Source organism: Podarcis pityusensis (assembly GCF_964106645.2).
Source record: "Podarcis pityusensis genome assembly, chromosome: 10".
NCBI classification, from domain to species: Eukaryota; Metazoa; Chordata; class Lepidosauria; order Squamata; family Lacertidae; genus Podarcis; species Podarcis pityusensis.
The window spans coordinates 28,320,432-28,338,644 of NC_138035.1; the positions used below are offsets into that span (position 1 = coordinate 28,320,432).

General features: G+C 43.7%; 1 protein-coding gene across 2 annotated transcripts; it reads left to right on the forward strand.

The window, feature by feature from the left end:
- The first annotated feature begins 4,074 nt into the window (after window positions 1–4,074).
- On the forward strand, window positions 4,075–15,210 carry RASD2 (RASD family member 2). 2 transcript variants are annotated; one of them, XM_080971123.1, is made up of 3 exons: window positions 4,075–4,624; window positions 10,144–10,423; window positions 11,885–15,210. In XM_080971123.1, the coding sequence occupies exons 2-3, from the start codon at window positions 10,153–10,155 to the stop codon at window positions 12,412–12,414; spliced, it is 801 nt and encodes a 266-aa protein (XP_080827249.1). In that variant the 5' UTR covers window positions 4,075–4,624; window positions 10,144–10,152; the 3' UTR covers window positions 12,415–15,210. The 2 variants fall into 2 exon arrangements, with proteins under 2 accessions (XP_080827249.1, XP_080827250.1); XM_080971124.1 differs by lacking the exon at window positions 4,075–4,624 and adding an exon at window positions 6,022–6,284.
- The last annotated feature ends 3,003 nt before the right edge of the window (window positions 15,211–18,213 follow it).

Consider the following 18,213-nt stretch of genomic DNA (forward strand, 5'->3'; position numbering starts at 1 on the left):
GAACAGCCAGATAACAGCTTATTCAGGGACTTAGCCATGACATCTTCTCATTGTCCCTGTGCCTGCATCCTAACGCAGAGTCGCCCACACTCAACCATTGGAAAAAAATGATAGCAAGGATGAAGTAGATCAGAGATCTCTGTGACGCTGGACAGCAGCAGCACTTAGTCTGAATGCTGAGAACTCCACTTCATGAGAAATTGACTCCAGAACCACTGTGGTAAGAACGCTTAACGATTCATCTTGAGTGGAATGACGTGCATACTTTGAGGAACAGCCTCTTTTTTAGACTAGATTCTAGGACTGTATTTTGCAACTAGTTCAAGAGTGTTTCCTCTGTTGCCACTTGTCTCACTTTCCCAGTGTCCACACGTTGAGCAATATTTTTTTTGTCTAGTAGTAAATGAAAGGACTTTTGCAAGTGTGGCAATAGAAATGCCTATTTTTCTTTGAGAAGTTCTTAGCAGCCTTTTGAACTTGGCCACTTTCCAGAACGTAGGAAGGGATTTTGTCACTCCCTTCTCTTATTTAGTCCTGTCTCCTTCCACACATACCTGTGTGACTCCAGTGTTAGAAAAAGAGAGGGATTGTAGCCCATTCAGGTAGGTTTTCATCATCATGGCTCGTCGCCTTTATTTTCACCAGCAGCATCTACTGGACTACGATGCTCCAAGGACCTTTGATGTTTCATCGCAAGCTTGCCAAATGACTCATGAAGGGTGAAACTGGCAGGAATCTGCTGTCCCTCATGCCTTTTGATACCCCGGGCCTTGTGCATGAATGGAAAGCCTAGAAACCATTTTTTTGCATCTATACCAGTCTTTTGACAGTACTAATTTGGGAGGGGGGCATGCAGTAAGGGGAAATTTGAATTAACAAGGAGGGAGGGAAATGAGATGCATGCAACATTGTGTGGATGCCCCCTCCCCCCCCCCCAAAAAAGCTAGTGCCTAGGATAGTGCAAAAGCACAGTGAATCACTGGTGTGGAAGTGCCCTGTGAGAGTGCTAGTGTGTTTATATCCTGCATGTGGATTTCCAATAGGCAGTTGCTGGTCCACCATGAAAACAAAATGCTAACCTAGATAGGTCTTGGGCCAGATCCAGCAGGGCTCTTATTTTGTTTGTTTTTTACCCACCCATCATCCTAAGGTCCTACGGTTGGGTTACAACAATTAAAACAGAATGTTGAAAAGAGTTTAAAACAACTTACAGCCACAAAAAACAAGGTGGGTCCTGAAAATTTACATATCACATATCAAAAGCCAGGGTAAAGAGGTGTGTCTTCAGCATTCACCGAAAACTGTTATGATGAAGATAGAAGTGCCAGACAAATCTCTATGGGGAAGGAGTTCCTTAACCTGACAAGCTAGAATGTGTGTGATAAAGGATCTGGAAACTAAACCTGATGAGGAAGGGTTGAGGGAGCTGGTTATGTTTAGCCTGGATAAGAGGAGACTGAGAGGGGATATAACAGCCATCTTCAGATATCTAAGGGCTGTCACATGGAAGATGGAGCAAACTTGTTTGCCTCTGTTCTGGAGCGTTGGACCCAAACCAATGGATTCAAGGTACAAGAAATGAGATTCTGACTAAGCATCAGGAAGAATTTTCTGGCAGTAAGAGCTGTTTGACAGTGGAATGGACTCCCTTGGGAGGTGGTGGACTCTCCTTCCTTGGAGATTTTTAAGCAGACGTTGGGTGGCCATCTGTCATGGATGCGTTAGTTGAGATTCCTGCATTGCAGGGAGTTGAATTAGGTGACCCTTGGGGTCCCTTCCAACTCTATAATTCTATGATTCTAATTTAGGGGCTGCCACAGAAAATGGCGTCTCCCGGGCTACTGCCACCCCAGATTTCTAAGGGCAGTGAGGGTCCCCTCTGCCAATCTTAATATCCAAGGGAGTCTGTAGGAAAGGAGGAGGCCTTGAATTGGGCCTGGAAACAAACTGGCAGTGCAGCTTTATTGGAACAGGAGCAATACAAAAGAAGAATATTCCTCTAGATCCTAAAAAATTTCACTTTTGTCATACCATGTGACAGCTGTCCAGGATCTTCCTCACCTTATTCTGCACTTTATTATTCCGCACTTAATGACTGTGGCAAGGCTTATCAAGCTCTGGAGGACTTTAAATGGAGATTTGTTTTAGGTTTGGTTTCACAACTCTGGGATTTAATATTAATGGATGAACTACCCACATTCATGAAAAAAGAACAAGCAAGAAATCAGACACTTTTTATTCAACCTGATGTAATTTTATCTCTTATGCAACATCAAACAAACATGGCTACAATAGACCATGGTAATCTGTGGAATGACACTTTTGTTCAGTAAGTGAAATGACCTAATTAGTCAGTGTAACTATTTCAAGATTCTGTACTTATGAGGGAGGGAATATTTGTTGTCCTCCCCGCTTTTTGATGCCTGAATTTTTTTATATAAAAAGTAACAAACAAACAAACAAACAAACAAACAAACAAACAGGGCTTATGTGAATATAAGCCGCACCCGCAAATAAGCCACACCTTTAAAATGGAAGGGGGCAAAAGAAAAAAAGACAATACTCAGGCTGCTTCCGAGGTGGGGGGAGCCACTCCACTTTGCCGGTGGCCTTCCCCCCTTCCCCCTTCTTTCTGGCGGCTCGGGGGAGGCTTGGGAGTGGTGTGGGTGCTGTGTGCTGTTGCCCTACGCTCCCAGACTGCTCTCTGGGGAGGGGGAGCTGCGCCACTTTGCTGTTGGCATAAGGTCTAAAATGGAAGCCACACTTTAACTTTCCAGGGTCTGAATTGGCGGGGGGGGGGGGAGTGTGGCTTATATTTGGGCCAATATGGTACTTAAGTCTGGAAGTTACCAGAGTGTGGAGTACAGCAGACAAATCATATCTGTCCAAAAAAGGGTCATAGCACAATGCTAGGACTCCTAGATGCCAAGGTCATCTGAGCCTCCAGCAACAGTGTTGGACCCAAGAGCACCCCCAAGCTGTGGACCTCTTTCTTCGAGGTAAGAGCACCCCAGTCCAGCCCAAGACAGACCATGTCTCCCCTTCCCAGATATGATAACATGAGACACATAACACATCTGTCTTTACTTAAGGTGAGTGACCAACCATGGTATTAAGGGAAATGGCTAAAGAGGGAGCCAAACAAAGTTGGATTAATGAGCAAATGCCTTTGAAGGTTTCCAGAGACATTCAGTTATCTCAGAGACAGGCACTTCTTGCACCATAAGATCAAGGTCCATCCTTTGATGATAATGAGTTGTGTGGATTTGTCGCAAGAAAGCCGACACTGGGAATGAAGTCCCACACCACTTGCCACCCTCAATCTAATCCAGCTCTTGGGTCAGAGTTAATCAGCCAGCAATGTGATGAATACCTAACAGCAGCTAAACATTGCAGGAGGAGATTATCTGCCTCAAAAGAGCAATCACAGATATCTACAGCAACACAGAATGTCCTTATTAGGTTGAGCAGCTTCCTTCTAACAAAAAACACTGGAAGAAAGATATATGCCGTTTTGAAAGGTTTATGCATTTTTAGGGTATCAAAAAAAAAGCAGTCTCTCGCTCAGGTGCTGGTTTGCTCTGCGGGGTTGGGGAGCGTGAGTCTCCATTTGGATTGTGAAATCATTACTACACTCCTCCAACCCAGAGCTCCTATCTTTTGGAATAAACAAGGAGAAAATAACAAGCCCAAATCTGTAAAGACTTTGTTTTGAATGCAAGTTTCCTCCTACACTTTCTACGGGACTGTCCACCGCCTCCTCCCCCCAGCCCTTGGCAACTTTCCCATTGATTTCAGGGGAACAATGATTCAGTGAAATCTACAAAAAGAAACTTACCAGAAATTTACCAGCTGCTGAATGAAGGAGAGAGGCAGGGAGAGATATAGAGAGGGAGAATACACACACACATAAAGTCACTTTAGTGAAAAACATAAAAGAACGCTTAGCTTTTGGAAAGAAAATCTCTTGCTTATTCTTCCAAAAACCATCAAAGGCTGATTTTAAAGGGAATTTTCTATTTATTGATTTATCAATCCATCATCATCATCATCATCATCATCATCTCTTGCCTTTTATTCATTTCTCTTTCCTGCCTTGAAGCTGTGCAAGAAGGAACATATAGGCCTGGGAGATGCACTCACCCGTTCCAAAGGATAGATGTCGCACCAGAGCCCCCTGTCCTTCCCCAAATGAGTTATCTGAATTTCAAGTTACAAGAGAAACAACTGTGCAAGCTTGAGGAGGAGGCTGCCACTCTGTTTTGGAGTAAACTGAGAGCAGTGGGAAGAAAGAGAAAAGGAGAGGGCACACACACAAACATCTCTCCTAAAGAGCCCAGATGAAAACAAGGCATCTGCTGGTTTTTGAAGAACAAACTTTGAGCCATGTGTGTCTTCTGATTCAGCAAGGACTCTCTGTGTGTGGGAACAGCTGCTGAAGCGCTGAAGTTGTCCTTCCCTCTCTAGAATACAGGAGTGACAGAACGGGAGGTTTGGGCAGAAAGCATCAGCTTCAAGAACTACAAGCAGCAGTTGCTGCTGCTGCTGCTGCTGATTCAGTCCGCTGAGCCAACGCTGCTGACTGCAAGAGGAGCCAGTATTTCCCTTCCAAAGAAAGAGAAAGGTAAATGAAGGAGCTTTGTAGCTAGATGTGTAGAATAATATCTCCAAGCAACAGTGTCTAGATGGGTTTTTTTAAAGGGGAAGGGGTTGAGGGACTTTGTAGCTGAGAGCAGAGCTAGCTATTCTGCATTGTTTCTTATGATCTTTTCTCTTCTTTTTCCCCTGTCTTTTGAGCATGAAAGGACAGTGTGAGAGAACTGAAGCTTGCCATTATATACCCTGTGGATGCTGTGTAGCAGTTTTGTCTGCTTTAGATGCTCTGGGGCAAGCATCAAGACAGAAAAGAAAAGAAATAGGTTAGATAGCCCCCCAAAGCAGGTTTCTGATGCAGGTTGTCTGTCCATCCCCATGACATTTCTCTATACCTGGATCATCTTTATGTGTTCTCCCTGGTGCCTACCTTGCATATACAGGATTGGGGGAAAGGGGATGAGTGTATTTTAAATCACTTTTAAGAACTGAGCCGTACGACACATGGAATTTCAATCTCAGCTGCTCCACAAGCAAATATAGGGATGGGATGTGACTGGGAAAGATACCAGTTTAGGACCCACTGATGCTTTTACATTAGAAATGCATAGCCGAGAGGCTCTAGAAAAGGGACGGGGAAGTTGGCAAAGACAAGCCACCAGCTGGCTTGTGGAGTGACCTTACTGTCATCATTTGTTCGCTCTGTGTCTTTTATCAAGCAGATGATGATGATATGCTGTTAGAAAACTAGCTGGAGTAGTTCCTTGAGAGAAAGTGCTAACATTCAACATGTGGATGTAAGGATGGGCTAATATGATACCCTTAAATTAGTGATGGACTTAAATAGCATGAACCTGATATTAAAAAGCCTCTATCTATCTATCATCTATCTATCTATATCTCATAACTAGTAAATGGGCAAGACATCCTTGTTCATTTTTTATAATGTACTGTTTGGGTGGGTGTGCACATGCACACACGCACACACACACACACACACACACACACCCTGAGGGGTGTTCTGTGAGACAATAAAGGTGATTTTGGTGAGTCAGAAAAGCTGCAGCAACACGGAGAAGGGAAGAGAGAGAGTCTGTGTGGTGCATGAAAGACCACAGCTTCACTTTGCTTTGGAATTTCAGAGGCAATTAGAAGAATGGTGGCTGCAGGAATCAAAGTGGACCTCCATGCACTAAGCTACAGAGCTAACAGATGGAATGCTTAGAAGCCCTTTCAGAATCAATACCTGGGCAAATGGAACCAGATTGCAACAAAAGTGTCATAAAGCAATACGAATAAGACTACAATCTGGGTGCTCTACTGAAAAACTACCAGTTGCATGCCATGCTAGTTTCTACTCAGAGAAAAAAAAAAAGTTAATGGCTATGGCTTACTTAGGTTCATTGATTTCCATGAGTCTATTCAGAGTTTAAATTAGCTGGATGCAACCCAATGTCTCCGTTTACTTCTGTAGCTCTGCACCTCCACTTGTTGAGGAGTGCCTATACCAAGATAACCAATGTGGTTTAGTGGTTGCAGCATCAGACTGGGGCCTGGGAGACTAGGGTTCAAAGCCACATTCAGACATGAAGCTTGCCTTGGGCTAGTCCCCCACCTCACAAGGTTGTTGTGAGTATATTATGGAGAGGAGAGGACTGAATATATTCCCCCTTGAACTGCTTGAAGGAAAGGTGAGATATACAGAGAATCATAGAATTGTAATAATAATAAAAATAAATATAAATTTTATTATTTGTACCCCACCCTTGAGGGTCCAGCCTCCTGCAATGCAGGAATCTTTTGCCCAGTGTGGGGCTCAAATTCATGACCCTGACATTAAGAGTCTCATGCTCTACCAAGTGAGCTATTGAGGGGATATATGTAATAATAAATAGTAAAGTAAATACCTCTACTAAGGTAATAAATTAGACAGTTTAGTGAAGGTGGGGAATGAGGTTGAGTACCAAGTACCAGTGCCACTTGCTTGACCTTGGGCAAGACATTCAAACTGCCTTTGCTTTGCTTCCCACCTCTTTAAGATGAGGTTGCAGTGGAATGCTGAAAAGGGGGTTTGGGGGTTTTTGGGGGGGTTATGTAAAAGAGAGCTACAGACTAAATCTGCATGGGAAAGAAAAAATATTATTGCCAATACAACATACACAAGTATTAATGTGTGTGTGTAATAGTGGGATGTCCAAATCTGTCAAGATGGACTATAAACAGCTGATTATGATATTAAGGACCATTAGACAGACAGAGAGATAGATTAGATAGATAGATAGATAGATGATAGATAGATAGATAGATGATAGATAGATAGATAGATTATAGATAAATAGATAGATAGATGATGATTGATAGATAGATGTTTTCATTGCAACACAATAAATGGAGGGGCTTGTGTTTCAAACAGGGCACAAAGCATTGATCAATTAATTGCTACAACTGGGCTGATTCAATGGCAGATAATGCTTTTTAAGTGGACCTGTGATTTATTAGACTTCACTATCTAGGTCATACAACATCCTCGGCTTAAATGTGGGACAGAAGCTCTCTGCGTGACATCCAAACACAGGGATAAAGCATCTTGACATGAAGAACACCAAACTTCATAGTGGGAAAACGCAATGAAGTTATTTACTGGGGGATCCAAAGCACTTTTATTCAGAAATGAACCCCACTGAGTTCAGTGGGCTTTACAACAGAGGCTGCAATCCTAATCCCATTTACCTGCAAGTAAACTCTACTGCAATCAATAGGATTTACTTCCGAGTAGGCACATTTCTGATTGCGTTATAAGTGTGCATAGGACTATAATCCTAGTGCAGGTCTGCAAAATTATCTGGATGTTGTTGGATTACAAATCCCATCATTCCTGGCTCTGCTGGCTGCAGCTGAGGGGAGCTGGGGTGCAACAATATCTTTAAAAACCACAAGTTTCCCCCTTCCTGCCCTAGTGTAAGATGAAAGATCATCTTTAGAAGAACTAGGGCAGGGTTGGGGAAGCTTGCTCAGCTTGAAGGCTGTATTGCCCTATGGGCAACACACCTGGAGCTGCATGTTGGTGGCGGATGCAGCCAGAGGCAAAATTGAGCAGAGCAACAGATGTGACTCTCAATTCACATGACAAAATAATGCTCCATCCTCATTTGGGGTTCTAGAACAATACTCATGGGTCACTAGTTCATATTTTTTTCCCCAAGAGAGATGCCCCAAGGCTTCTTTTGTCAGCCGTGACAACAATTTTGCTATTTCACTTTTGATACTTCCACAGGTTAGAAAATTAGTCAAGATGTTTTAAAAGATGGCTTGGGAAATAAGCAAGGGTGACCCTGATTTGGGGCTTCCCATGGGCATATGGATGGTCACTGTGAAAGAAGAAGTTGATTAGCCTTTGTTCTGATCTAGGAGGGCTCCTCTGGTGTTCTTTAACAGATATATCTATAGCTATATGTCATTTGAAATGTAACATTGCATAAAGAGTACATAAACTAAATAGAACATTGAGAACCCGCTTTGTCTTTCATAACATCTTTCTCTGAGTTTTGCCTTGTTGCTGCATTGTTTACAGTTCCCCCCTCCCTCTATATCATGTAGAAATCTATATCTTCCAGATCTATGCAGCTGATAAAGTTGGCTGTAGTCCACATAAGCTTAAGCAACAATAAATTTTTCAGTCTATAAGATGCAACATGTGTGTGTTCCTGTATTTTTATCTGCCTCTGACTATGCTTGCTATAAAGCCACTCCCGAGCTAAGGAGGGGGGGGTTGCGGGCTCACGCCCCCATCCCCATTCTCGCGGGGCTGGCGCCAGCCCCGCAGGATTTAGAGATCCCATTATTCATGTCCGGCAGCGCCAGCCAATGGGCGGGCGCTGGGGGCGGGCCCACCGGAGGGCACTTAAGGTCAGGGCAGCCCGGGCTCGCCCCTTTTCCTCCGCTTCACCAGCCGCAGTTTGGAGCTGCAGTTTGGCTTTTCGTGTGTTTTTCTTTTGCTGCTTTGTATTCTTTGTGGTTTTTTCGGAGGCCTCAGCCAACTCCTGCAGCCCACCTGCCTTCCTGTTTACAACTGGTGCTGGGGCAGAACTGCCTGTCCTCCTCCTGCTGCTGCTTAGTCTCAGGGATGCCCTTGCAGAACTCAGCAGGGAGGAGGATGGGAAAAGCAGGAATTAGTTGGCTCTGCCTGTCACTCGCTCTGGCTCCACCTACTCTTGGCTTCTGGGCCTTCTGTACCAATGAGGACCGGCCACCACTGGCTGTTGCAGACTAGTAAAACTAATCCTCTTGAATAAGGTTCCTAGAAATCAAAGCAAACATACCTTGTGACATTTCTTTATTACCGTAGTAGAAAACCTGTGACCCTCAAGCGGTTGCTGGACTTCAGCTGCCATCAGACCCAACCAGCATGGCCAGTGGCCAGGGATGATGGAGGTTGTAATCCCCAGGTTCCCCACCCCTGCTTTATGGGGTAAAGGTAAAGGGACCCCTGACCATTAGGTCCAGTTGTGGATGACTCTGGGGTTGCGGCGCTCATCTCACTTTATTGGCTGAGGGAGCCGGCGTACAGCTTCCAGGTCATGTGGCCAGCATGACTAAGCCGCTTCTGGTGAACCAGAGCAGTGCACGGAAACACCATTTACCTTCCCGCTGGTGCGGTACCTATTTATCTACTTGCACTTTGACATGCTTTCGAACTGCTAGGTTGGCAGGAGCAGGGACCGAGCAACAGGAGCTCACCCCGTCACGGGGATTCAAACCTTCTGATCCGGAAGCCCTAGGCTCTGTGGTTTAACCCACAGCACCACCCGCGTCCCTTGCTTTATGGGGTACTATGCTTTAATTCTCCTTTTTGTCATGCAGCAGGTTTGGTGAATGAAAGATGTGTTTGGAGTCTCAAGAGTCCCTGTAGTTTTCAATGACTGGCATGCTCACACTCTGTTTGTGTAACCATTCTCTCATTTGTTTTCTCATCTGGGACCCTCTGTTCATGAATTGCAAGAGATAAGACAATGGCCAATTCCACGCAGGCAATTGCTGTGGAATAATCACAGTTCGCCCACTCACTTTTTATAGGGCATTTAAATGACACCATGAACAAAACACACCTACCTACCCATCAGCTGGGATAGCTCAGTCAGTAGAGCACGAGACTCTTAATCTCAGGGTTGTGGGTTCAAGCCCCACATTGGGCAAAATGTGGATTTCTGCATTGCAGGGATAGATTATCCCTGTGGTTCTTTCCAACTCTGATTCTACGTTTTCCCTGTTGATCTTCCATTTTGCTACTTAGAAAATCCATTCTTTTTTAACACAACAAAATAGCTTCCCCGGGTGTAGGCGACCTACTCTTCTGTTATTCTGCTGGCTTGTGTATATTGCTGTAGCCATTTCCTAGTTTGCTGTGGCCCAGTCTTTCCCAACCCAGACTACAATTCCCATCAGCATGGCCAATAGACAGCAATGATGGGATTTGTAGTTCCTGGTTGGTGTTCCTGGTGTTGATTTTTTCATGCTGATGATAAAACCATATCTTTGTTTATATCTGTGCAGATCTAAGCAATGATGAAGACTATGTCCAGTGGGAACTGCACCTTGAATGTGCCAGCTAAAAACTCCTACCGCATGGTTGTCCTTGGAGCCTCCAGGGTGGGCAAGAGCTCCATCGTCTCACGGTTTCTCAATGGCCGCTTTGAGGACCAGTACACACCCACGATTGAGGATTTCCATCGCAAAGTCTACAACATCCGGGGTGATATGTATCAGCTAGACATCTTGGACACATCTGGGAACCATCCGTTCCCTGCCATGAGGAGACTTTCCATACTCACAGGTTAGACATGTGATTGTGTGTGAGAGGAGGGGGTTACCAGGGGCTCCTCCTGGTGGACCCAAGTCAATGCACATCAGTTTGAGGAAGGAGAGGCAGGGGTTCAAATCAGTCCCAGGTGCTTGCAATGCCTGTTTGCAAGGTTTGGCTCATGTTATCTTTGTACTCCCATTTCCAAGGAGTTGCCAGCTGGGATCCACAGAATTCAGCCACCTCCCTGTGCCCAAGAACAGTTTGGGTTTGGGTTTCCTGAACAAAGAGCTCCTGTGCTACATGGCAAGGAGCTCTTAAACTGAAATAAGTTTCTGGAGAAGTGTCTGATATGGCTTGGGAGTCCGTAGCTCAATGGGGTAATAATAATAATAATTTTATATATATATATATATATATATATACACACAATGGCTGTATATGAGCCCTCTGACTGTTCTCCTAGAATGGCTCTTTTTGCTCCTAGTTGTTGATTCCCTAATATTTTGTTTAACAGGTGTGGCTGAGAGCCAAAAGTGCAGAATAATTAAAATAAACTGGGGTATTCTTTAATTCAGTGAAAGAGGACCCCTTGCCAATTGCTCTCTCTTTGGAGAGCCATCTGCGTTCACCCACGATATGGAATATGGTCTCATGGGCTGATTTTTATTGGGTGTCTCTATGCCTCCTCTATAGAAAATGTAAAACACTGAGTGAGATATAATAACTCTCTGGGCCCACCTTAGTATTCCACTGAGAACAGAAATGAGTCTGGTCAGGTCAAAACTGTAAGAAAACCAGGTATCCAGATAATGAAATCATGCTAGGATCGGCCCATCCATGAAGCAAACTGAGGCAGCCGCCTCAGGCAGCAGAATCCAAGGAGCACCTTTGCAGGTGTGCTCCCCGCTGCCCCACCCCCACTGCCAGAGAAGCAAGGAGATATGGCTATGGAGGCTTCTGGGTTCTGGCAAGATCTCGCCACAGCCATGAGATCCCAGTAAAGGGGGGGGGACAGGAGGAGGATTTTGGCACACATGCAAAAGTTTGATAGACCTGTCAGTATGTTGTTATAAAACATTATTTTGCTAAAAATCCATGTCATCTTAATTCATTCCATTCTTTACAATGAAAGCTCTGTAAATAGCATTCCTTTTATCCAAACACAGGTTCTCTAAATGTTTTGGTTAGACCATATGTTTAGTTATATCACAGAGTGAGGAAGTATGCTTCTGAATACCACTTGGTTGAAACATCAGGAAGGGGAAGTGCTTTCGCACCCAGGTCCTGCTTCTCATAGTGATCTGGTTGGCCACTGTGGGAGCAGTATGTTGGGCTAGATGGACTACTGGTGTGATCCTACAGGATCTTCTCATGTTCTTAATATAGTTGGGATAAACAAATCCCTTGCTGTGTATGACTTTTCCATTATCTTTTCTAAGAGAGGTTGTAACGGATTGGCTTAATTTGTTTCCCCCTCTTGAAATATTGCAGGAGACGTTTTCATCTTAGTGTTCAGTTTGGATAGCAGAGAGTCCTTTGATGAGGTCAAGAGGCTCCAGCAGCAGATCCTTGAAGTCAAATCTTGCCTGAAGAACAAGACCAAGGAAACAGGTGACCTACCCATGGTGATCTGTGGCAACAAAAATGATCATGGTGAACTGTACCGCAAAGTTCGCTCTGAGGAAGCAGAGAAGCTGGTCTCTAGCGATGAGAACTGTGCTTACTTTGAAGTCTCGGCCAAGAAGAACACCAACGTCAATGAGATGTTCTACGTTCTTTTCAGCATGGCCAAGCTGCCCCACGAGATGAGTCCCGCCCTTCACAGGAAGATCTCTGTCCAGTATGGGGACACCTTCCACCAAAAATCCTTCAGGATGCACAGGGTCAAAGAGACAGATGCCTATGGCATGATCTCCCCCTTTGCTCGCCGACCCAGTGTCAACAGCGACCTGAAATACATCAAATCCAAAGTCCTCAGAGAAGGGCAAACGAGAGAAAGGGAGAAATGCACTATCCAGTGAAGAAAGCTCTGCTGAGATGGAGTCTATACACTACGTGCAGTGCCTTAAAGAAAATGGCTGACGGGAGCAAGTTCCTAATGGACTTGGGAGCTACAGGGGATGACAGTAGCAAGCACTCATGAGAGCAGTGCTTGAAACCACTTCGTCAAAAGTACCGCACCATTTGTGTAAAGAAGTGACTTAAAGGGAAATATTGTAAATACTTGAAGCTGCCTGGCAGGTGACTGCCATGCCCAGCACCTGTGACTTGTTCCTTCTTTTTAAAAACTACTTTTCTATTTGGTGTTCTTTTCTTTGGATAAACTGGGTGTGTGAAGAAGGCTGGAGCTCAGCATTATACAAGTGCAGGATGGGTCTGGCCTGCCCCACGTAGGAGTGCTGAGTTCTCATCAAGCAGTAGGCAGTCTTTGGTGAGAAGATGAACATGTGCCATTGTTTTCCTCCAGGCCTCTTCAGAAATAAGACCCATGATTCAGTGTCCTGTCTTGGTTCTGTGGTGACTTCCAAGACAACTGTATATATAAAAGGCAGGAATGGATCTCTGGATTTGTCAGGTCAGAAGAATGTTTGAACATTTGGAAGTTGTGGGGAGAAATGCACTTTTTTGGTGGCAGTGGCAATTCTTCATAGTGTCAATGCAAATGTCGCTTTTGTATTAGAGCTTTAACTTTGTTTTTGTTTCTCAAGCAACAGCCAGATGGCAGATTGTCTGTTTTAACTGAAATGTGAGCTAATCAGCAAGTATGATCTGGAAATGCCAACTGTTTTCCAGTTACATAATGTGTACAGTAACTAAAATTGTTGTACTGTAAAAAAACCCCAGCACATCTGACAGCTTCATGTGATTTTGCTTCATTCAATTTTCTGTTCTTTGAAAGAACTATATATATATATACTTGGGACACTTTACTATTTCCTATTTACAAATCCCACCTGCCTTCCATTCCAATTATCTTATAATGTTTCCATTCTATACTCCACAGTATACAACCACCGTGGGTATGATCTATCCAGTGGCCAACACAAGCTTTTTTGACACTAACAAGGCTGATGCATGCCTACTCAGAAGTAAGCACCACTGAGTTCAATCTGACTCCCAGGTAGCAATGGATGAGTCTGTCCATTTCAGTTTCTCTCTGCTTCTCATTTTTCCAGTCTTATGTTCAGTTCTCCACATTTTCTCATCAGTTTGCAAACATTTTTTTAAAAATAGGCCTCATGAAAATTCACCCTCATTTTACTGTGAATTTTTCCTAAATTATCTTTGTTCCGCCCAGTATATACACTTTTGCAGGCACTTCCCCAAATTTAACATGTATTTGTCAGTTATTTTCACAGACGTATGTGATTTTGCTCATGCTGTCCCCTAATATATGCATTTTCATTTTATCTGGCTAAAGAACTACAGCATAAAATTCGGAGAAGGCAAATCAGAGAAGTAAAATGATTATTACTTCCAAGTCGGCATGATTAGGACTGACCTGCAACTAGCCCCAGTGTTCCTAGTGTTCAAATGTCTGCAAAATGTTATCAAAACAGGATCTCATTCACAGGATCACAAAAATATATAAGGTGTGAAGTTTAGTTTAGGATGTGACTGTCTTCTACATCACATTCGCTGAAGGGGGGGGGGTCACCAGAGTACTGAATGAGTATGTGCAAATGGGGTTTTCTTTTAGGATGGTAAAACATTTCTTTCTTTCTTTTTTAAAAAAAAGGCAGCATAAAACCTATGGTTTTGCTTCTGTCAAAGCCATCTGTTCATAGCAAGATTTCTGCAGAGAAAAATAGTCATGTCCAAATGAGACCTGTCTGTCACTCAAGCCCTGTTTTAAAATCTAGCACCTAAGTGGCTCTTGAGACCTGGAGTATCTTTGTAAAGAGGAGGGAAATTTCACTCAGAACCACTGCATGATGACATAACATAAACACACCCTTTTAACAGTGGCTCCTTTCCCTGCTTAGACCCATGACAGCTCTCTGCTCATAATGGACATGTTTATCTGAGCAGAATGTGGGGTTTTGCATGCCTCGGACGTACTGCGGAAGTTGGCTACCCATTCACCATGAACAGGGAGCTGCCACAGGTTTAAGAATGGGACACCAGGCCCATCTCTTCTTAATTCTCTCTCTTGTCCCCATGTGGAGGTCCTCTGCCCACAGCTCTCTTCTTTCTTCCCACTTCACCTTTGCTAATTCAGCGTGCTGACGCAACTGTGTGCACTAAAAACAGAAATTTTAAGAAAAAAATACCTCAGACATGGGTGTGCATTGTAGTGTGTGTGCGAGTGTATGTGATCGAATGCAATGAGGGGGAACTTCAGTCTTACTAGTGTTGACACTGTAGACAACGTGGATTGATACGTTGTACCAGCCCTTGAATATTTGACACCTCCTGTGTTTTACTATACCTCATATTCTGTATATATGTAAATAGTGCTGTGCGTACACTGTTTAACGTTGCAAGTTCTGCTGATGCTGAATGAATATTCCCTCTGCCGTCTGACTGGTAACAGAGGCTTAAGGGTAGTAGCCCCTAACATACAAATATCCCCCATCTTATGCATTGCAGGGGTTTGAACTAGGTGACTTTTGGGGTCCCTACAAACTCTACAGTTCTGTGATTCCATGATTCTGAACCCTCCTTCCCTCGCAAATGTAAAATACATGTAAATGTAAAATAAAATTGCTTGGTTTCTAGTGCCATGGCAACCTTCTCTATTATTTTCAGGTGTCTCACAACTTGCATTAATATAGATCTATATTCCTTTCCAAATAAACCTGATTTATTTATTAGCTGTGTCTCAGATGTTGTGCATGTTCTCCAAAATATAATATGGTAAACTAAAGCAAAGGTGGGCAATGTCTCAAGATGGGTCTCCTGATGGGCTCAGAAAATCAGATTCTGATGGAGAAGTGGAAGAAACGTTGTAGACTAAAATGAGAGGCTTTTTTATTATTATTCAGCAGGTGCTCTGTGGTCTGGAAACATGCCACACCACAAGTCTTCCTGCCAAGGAGGAATCACGGTCCTGCTACTATCAGCACAGACTGGGAAATTGGTTTGCGGGGAGATAATGTTTTGCTAGATTTCTTCTTTCTCTGTTTCTAGTGGGGGAGATATTAAAAGGGTACCAGCTAAGCATTTTACACACATGCATAGCAGAGTGTAGAAAATTGGCTTACGGGAGTTCTGAAACAACAGGCACTCAACTCTCCTCGCTGCTAGAAGCACACTACAAGAAACAGAAGTTTATTCAGAGAGCAAAATCTCCAAAAAAAAGCACAATGAAAAGACTGGATGGTGCCTTTATTTTATGTATTTCTATTCCACACTTTCATTTAAAAAACACATTGAGGTGGTATACAAAATATAATAATAAAATCAGCAAAAAAAATCATACAAACACTTTAAACATCAATAAATACTGATTGGTTAAAAAGAGAAAATTCATATTGCAAAGGCCCATCTAAACAATATAGTTTTCAAAAAACATGTGAAGGGAGGGAGGGATGTTTCTTGCCAAACCTCTACAGGCAGGGAGTTCCAGAGGTCAGAGCCTGCCAAACTGAGGCTCAGTCTCTAGTGAAGGCCAATCAAACCTCAGGGACATACTCCATCAGAGGATCTCAATGGTCAAGGTGGATTGTAAGTGATCAGATTTCCCTTAAGATATTTTGGACCCAAGTTGCTTAGGGCTTTGTGAATTAACTTGCACTTTGAACATGATCCAGGAGCAAACTGGCAACCAGTGTAGATGTCCCAGCAGTGGAATAACATGTTGTCAGCTGCGACATTCTGCACTACGAGCAGTCCGGCTCCTACATTCTGCACTAGTTGTAGCTTGCAGGCCAGATACAATGACAGCCCCACCCAAAGTGCCTTGAGGTTACCAAGGAATGGACCACTGGGGTCAGGTTGTTGGGGTCCAGGAACGGTTACCACTGGTGTATTATCTGAGCTGGTAAAAAACACTTCTGACTACAGAGCTCACTTGGGCCGCTAGTGACAGAGATGAACCAAAGAGTACCCTCAGACTGCGTACCTGCTCCTTCAGAGGGAGGGCAATCCCACCCAGAACAGGTAAATGACCTCTCTCCCAGTCCAGTACAATTGTTTACGCCATAGTATGGCTCTTTATACACCATTTCTGGAAGGATGCCTGTGGCAGAAAAGAAGGAAGGAAGGTGAGAAGCAGCTGTCCTATGGTTGTGGAGCCCAGGGGTACTCCACATCATTCTGCAGGGAAGTTATGACACTCATCACCAACATTATCAAATGGACGTCTCTAGCATCCTTGTGCAATTGCGCTCCACATAGCATGCCAAACTGCAATAGTCTTGCTAGCTGGCAGAACGAATCACAATTTCCCATGAACAATATAGTGCTGATGGAATGCTGGAGGATTTGTGACATCTCCAAAACAAGCACTTCCCTGCAGAGAAATGTCTTATTTACCTGCAACACAAATGAGCAATGATTACACATTTTTTCATGTTAGAAGGTTGAAGGGTCTTGAAAGATCCCCCTCGGGAGCTGGGAAGGGTCCTTGAAGCAACCATTAAATGGGTGACTGATAGGTGTGATAGATATTTCCCCTTGGTTTCCATAGAGACCCTCTCTTAGTTGACAGTGATGACTGGATCAGTGGCCTTATTTATGCCAGGTGAGAAGCAAAATGATTGCTCTGCGCAAGCTGTTTTATCTATTGCCCCTTAGAGTGTCTTCGGACGTTTTCAATTGGTGAAGAATGCATGAGTCATTTGTGCTTCCTATTATTAACAACTGAAAACAATTCTTACTTTTGTATGGTGTGTGAATGGGCTGCAATTAGGGCTGCAATTTTAAATTTGTATGCTTCAAACAACTAACACTTTAATTGTAGATTAAAATTTGGTTCTGGTTAATTCAATGAGGCTCCCAGCATTATGAAATATATGAAATTGGGGGGGGGGGGGCGTGTTTGACACCATTTTCTTTGCAGTCCTGATTCCAAAGTGTCCATCTTGATTCAGCTAGAGGACATGCATTGTCAGGTTATGTATCTGAGTGACCTTATTCATAAACTCTTAGCCTAACCTACCTCATAGGGTTATAATAAGGATAAAATGGGGTGGGGGGAGAAAACCAAGTGCATTGTCACTAGGTCTTGAGAGAAGAGGTGAGATAAAAATGCAGTAAGTAAATATTCCTAGCTGGATGATGAACTAGGAACTCGACTGGGTGCTGTGCACACAGTTCCTCTCCATAATACTGGTTCATAATGCTTTAAAAATAAACACTCACACTTATCAGCTGTTGTGAAAGTAGATTAAACCTTGTTCCCCATCTCCCTGCTGGACTGCTTGTTGCCAAACAGCTGGAAGCAAGCCTTCCTGAACTTAATGGGACTTCTTTCAGAGTAAATCTCCCCACTTAGCCGTTTTCGCATAGAAAGGACCAGGCATTTAAGCTCTCTTAAGCTTGCACTTGTCCCACTGCCTTGTAGGAAAGTAAGCCTGCCTTTTCCTCGACTGTATCCAAGGGCTGTAAATTATGTCTTTTTGTGCTTCATCACAAGCACTCTGATTTATTGTATACGTTTTCAAAGCAATTTCACAAGCGCTCAGTTCTGACCAGCCCTTGGAGGCATGGCATGATGCCAAGGGCAAGGTTTTAATTTGAGCCTCATCTCAGCAGGGCACAGCCTTGGGTTATGTTTCCAGCACAAACGCTCAGCCCTGGAATATCTGTGCATGTGCATAGCGTGCTTACATCAACAGTGCTTTCAGGACCATGCACACACAATGCAGAGAATT